At 44.6% G+C, this 4439-nt stretch overlaps 1 protein-coding gene across 1 annotated transcript; it reads right to left on the bottom strand.

Moving 5' to 3' along the window:
- Nucleotides 1-2758: 2758 nt before the first annotated feature.
- Nucleotides 2759-4060, bottom strand: LOC308335047 (alpha-2 adrenergic receptor-like; the record flags this gene model as incomplete). Its single annotated transcript, XM_080791996.1, has 1 exon — nt 2759-4060. One exon carries the CDS (start codon nt 4058-4060, stop codon nt 2759-2761), a length of 1302 nt encoding a protein of 433 aa, XP_080648122.1.
- Nucleotides 4061-4439: the final 379 nt, after the last annotated feature.

Below are 4439 nucleotides of genomic sequence, written 5' to 3'. Positions count from 1 at the left end.
TACCCTGCAGCTAAATGATAGTTTGGAACCAAATGGACCCTTATGGGTCTGTAACTCTGAGAGTGTACAGGTGGAACCAAACGTGTACACTCTCAGAGTTAAATTAACATTGATTTTACAATATAAATTGGGGTCCCAGAGATAGAAATGCCATTAAATGGGGGTCCGTAGACTAATGCATGTCAAACTGAGGGTCCTTGAAATTAAACTGGTTGAGAATCACTGCTAGAGCCGTAAAGATCTTCTCTTATGGGGGTCCCTGGCATATCTTTTCAAATGGGGGATCCGCAGGATAATTAGTGTCAATTTGGGGGTCCTTGACATAAAAACGTTTGGGACCCAATGGCCTATGGTATCTACAGTATATACTGTAGATGGATGGAGAGAGGTGACGGATACAGTACGTGTCTAGTACAGGGGACTTTAACATGTCTCAGCCCAAGGGCCCCTTAGCTGAGAGGACCTCCATCTACTACAGAATGAATTGTGTACTGTATATAGTATGTGTTGTATATCAACCACTTTAAAAGAAGCTGTGCATCTGTGTATTTATTCTACCTACAGATTTAAAAAAAAAAAAGTTCTGCAATTTATTATTCAGGCAATTGAGCAGACTGTGATATCGCATTCCTTTTCTTTGCTGTGACACATCACATTTCTGCTGACGGTTAACATCAACAATGGCACACAGAGTTAGGAACCCATTACAAAGAGATTGTCTCTTGTTCTTTTAGATTCCATGCCCAGCCTCAGCAGAATGCCGCAAAAAAAGAGAAAATACATCATAAATAAATACTGAAACCAGATATGATCATTAAGGAAAGTTTATGCATGCACTATGTGTACTATGTAAACTCTACATTTTCATTTTCCAGCCATTCAGTTGCTTTTATTTTTTTGAATAAAGAATTGGGACCCCCCCCCCCCCCAAAAAAAAATAATAATGTCGGAACCCCCCGAGGGTTCACGAACCCCAGGTGGAGAAGCCCTGGTGTAAAGCACTTTGAATTGTCTTGTTGTTGAAATGTGTTATACAAATAAACGTGTCTTGCCTTCATGCCTTGCCTTGTTGCGTGTAGGAGGAATTCTGTTTCACATGGTTTTTGCCCACAGGGGCCGTGGTCGGTATTAGATTAAGGCGAAGTGAGGCAGAGCATCAAACCTGAAAAAGCTTGCCAACGCCTTCAAATTGACATGGAAGGTCCCCCAACAGAGGGACCCAACCTTTATCTGACCCCATTACTACTAGTGCACCTTTATTGATTCCCACAGTGCCACCTTGGTCTGCTGAATGTACACGCACGCGCTCACTCACACGCGCTCACTTGCTTCTTCAAAGGAAGGTTTTATATAATAGATTTAGTTTAAAAATCTGAAAATAATCTCATTTACACTTACAAAATAAAACAAAAAACGAAAATCAGAACATCCCTTAAACTACTTTTATGTAGCCTAGTTTTTATGCACATGTTTTACTCTGTATGGCATTTGTTTTAGTTTCAAATGCATTATAAATCAAATGTTGTCCTACGCCTACTACTACTACTATTTTACACTTATTCCTGCGCATGAGAAAATACTTCAGCAGTAAATTGTATATGGCTCCAACATCACAAAATAGGATTATGTACGATTTCTTCAGCCTTTATTTTGCATGACAGCAGACAACTTAAGCAAGGGAAAATGTAATGCACTTTCCAAAGTTTGAATGCAAAAACAGCTCAAGAAATCACAGAAACATGGATTGTTTTGTTTTGTTTCCAACCCTCAAATAAATGCTCCTGTTTTTGCTCGAAAACATTCAGTAGTTCATTCATGGTCACGGCGAAAACAAGAGCCTCTTGTTGAACACCATAGAAACAGCTAATTGACGTGTCACTTTGTTGTCTTAAGTCATTAATCAGCACAAGACACACCATGGAGGATTAGCCATGAGTTCCACAGAGTTCCACTGTGCAGCTGTAGTTTTCATCCAGGTCACAGGTATACTTCCACGTCACACACACCATCCATATGTCTTTTGGCTTGGTCATATTTTCAGTCTGTATATAGCAGCATTCAGATGTGTCAATCAAACATATCTAACATACACCCGGACAGGCCTGGGGAGACCCGATAGCCGAATGGTCGGGGAGCATAATAGCTTATACCACATGGGCACCAAATGCCTGTCTGCCTGTTCTTGGTTTGACTCGCGGCCATGCCTGAGTGTTTGCTGTGTCATTCCTCTGCTCTCTGTCTGCCTCTCCTCGTGTCTCTCCCTCAGTCACTCCCACTGTCACAATTGAAATAAGGCCCAATAATAAATCATGACAGGCCAAGGAAATAGATGTTAAGATGTCATTCTCATTCACCACCGCAGCATTCCAATTAAATACCACCTGGGGTTTGAATGGAGGCCACAACAAGGGTCAGTGTGCACCTTAACAGAACACCCCCCGGGTCGCTTCCCCCCCCCCCCCCCCCGCCTCTTGCTGTGTGTATGTGGAATTTGGAGAAGGCTTGAACAAAGATGCCACAGTGCCACACTAAGCATTAGAGAGCATACCTCAGTATGCGGAGTGCAAACAAACAAACACAACATGCACAATTGCCAGTAAGCAGCAGAGTACAAGTGTACAAATACATCAGAATATTGTAGACACAATAGTTATATATATACTGTATATATATATATATAGTAGGCCTACATTCCATTAATGTCACTTGGTTGAAAGATTGTCATGGTCATCATTGTGCAATAGCTTTTCTTCATAATCTAAAATGACTTCTTCCACGACTTGCACAGAATCTTCTGGAAGGCTTGTCGGAAATCCTGGTTGAAAATGGTGTATATGGCAGGGTTGAGGGAGCTGTTGCAGTAGCCAATCCAGAAAAAGAACTTAAAGAGGGGGTCAGGGATCTTACAGGAGTCCCTGCACACGCCATACAAGCTGTAGCTAAAGAAAAACGGGAACCAACACACCACAAACACCCCCATGACCACAGCCAGGACGAAAGTGAACCTCTTTTCCCTGGCCTGGGAGATTTTGTTCCTGGATGCCGAGCTCCGCCGCCGGCGTTGCCTTCTGGACGTAAAGAGATCCATGGACTTGTTACTGGCTCTGGAAAGACGGCTGGAGTGTTTGGACAGCAAGGAGCTGCTCTTTTGGCTGGCTGCTCTCTTTACCTTCTTGGAGTTCGGATCGCGAGGCGGGTGACCTTTACCCTCTGAGGAGGTGCTCTCCTCCGCTTCCACCTCCGTGGTGGTGGGCCGAGTGGGCGTAGGCGGGCACCGACAGTGTCCGTTCTCTCGCTCCTCGTGCAACGGAGAGGTGGCTTTGCTCAGCCCGTTCTCGGTCTGCGTAACACCTGCGTCTGTCCCGGGCCTTTTTTCAGACATGTTCCTGGTTCTGGTCTTGGCCACCTGGTATATTCGGATGTACACCAGAATCATAATTACGCACGGCGCGAAGAACGACGCAATGCTGGAGGAGAGGATGTACCATGTGTCATCGTTGAGCTCACACTGTGGCTGATAGCTCGCATCAGTATTATTGCCCTCGATTGATATCAACGGCGGAGAAGAAATAAACGCAGATATAAGCCACACGATCACAATTATGCACTTGACGCGCTTAGGAGTTCGTTTCAGGTTGTACTCCACGGCTTGCGTAACGGACCAATAGCGGTCCAAGCTGATTGCGCACAGATGAACGATGGACGAAGTGCAGAACAAGACGTCCAGTGCCAGGTAAATACCACACCAAACTTTTCCAAAATACCAGTAGCCCATAAGTTCGTTTGCCAGCGAAAAGGGCATTACTAAAGTGGCGACCAGAATGTCTGCGGTGGCCAAAGACACAAGGAAAAGGTTCTGCGGGGCTTTTAATGCCCTACTTGTCAACACCGCTATTACGACTAATATGTTCCCAACAACGGTAAACAGAATGAGAAAACTCACAAGAGCGGCTATACCAGCTATCACCGGCAAAGAATAGCCACTGTCCTCCAGGGTCCATGAAGAATTGAAAAGGATCACCGGAGACGCGTCTATTCCGCTGGAATTAAACGACTCCATGCCGATTTGCGCCCGTTATCCAAACTGACCAAAATGTGGTCAATGTCACTCCAGTGATGAAGAGTCCATCAGAAGCTCACATGTCCACGGTAAGAACCGTTCATGTTGGCGAGATGAAAGCGGCGCGCGCGTCATTGGATGGATACATAGCCTAATCCAAATGACGCACTAGTATTAAAAGTTGGGAAAAAGCAAAATGTCACTTGTAAATATATCAGGCAGCTATAACGCTCTGCTAAGTTCTTCTATTATAAAAAACGTACTAAATTAATTTCCCCAGTTAGACTAGCCTATACTTGTATGTCTGCCGTTTCAGGAGTTCTCTCTCCAGCCACTCTCCTGCTCGGGCGCAGAGCTCTTAATCAGTGCTGTCTCACTC

This window comes from Protomyctophum bolini (genome assembly GCF_963924005.1).
Source record: "Protomyctophum bolini genome assembly, chromosome: 20".
Lineage (NCBI taxonomy): Eukaryota > Metazoa > Chordata > Actinopteri > Myctophiformes > Myctophidae > Protomyctophum > Protomyctophum bolini.
The sequence above is the reverse complement of the archived record's forward strand: the minus strand, read 5'-3'. Positions and strand labels throughout refer to the sequence as shown.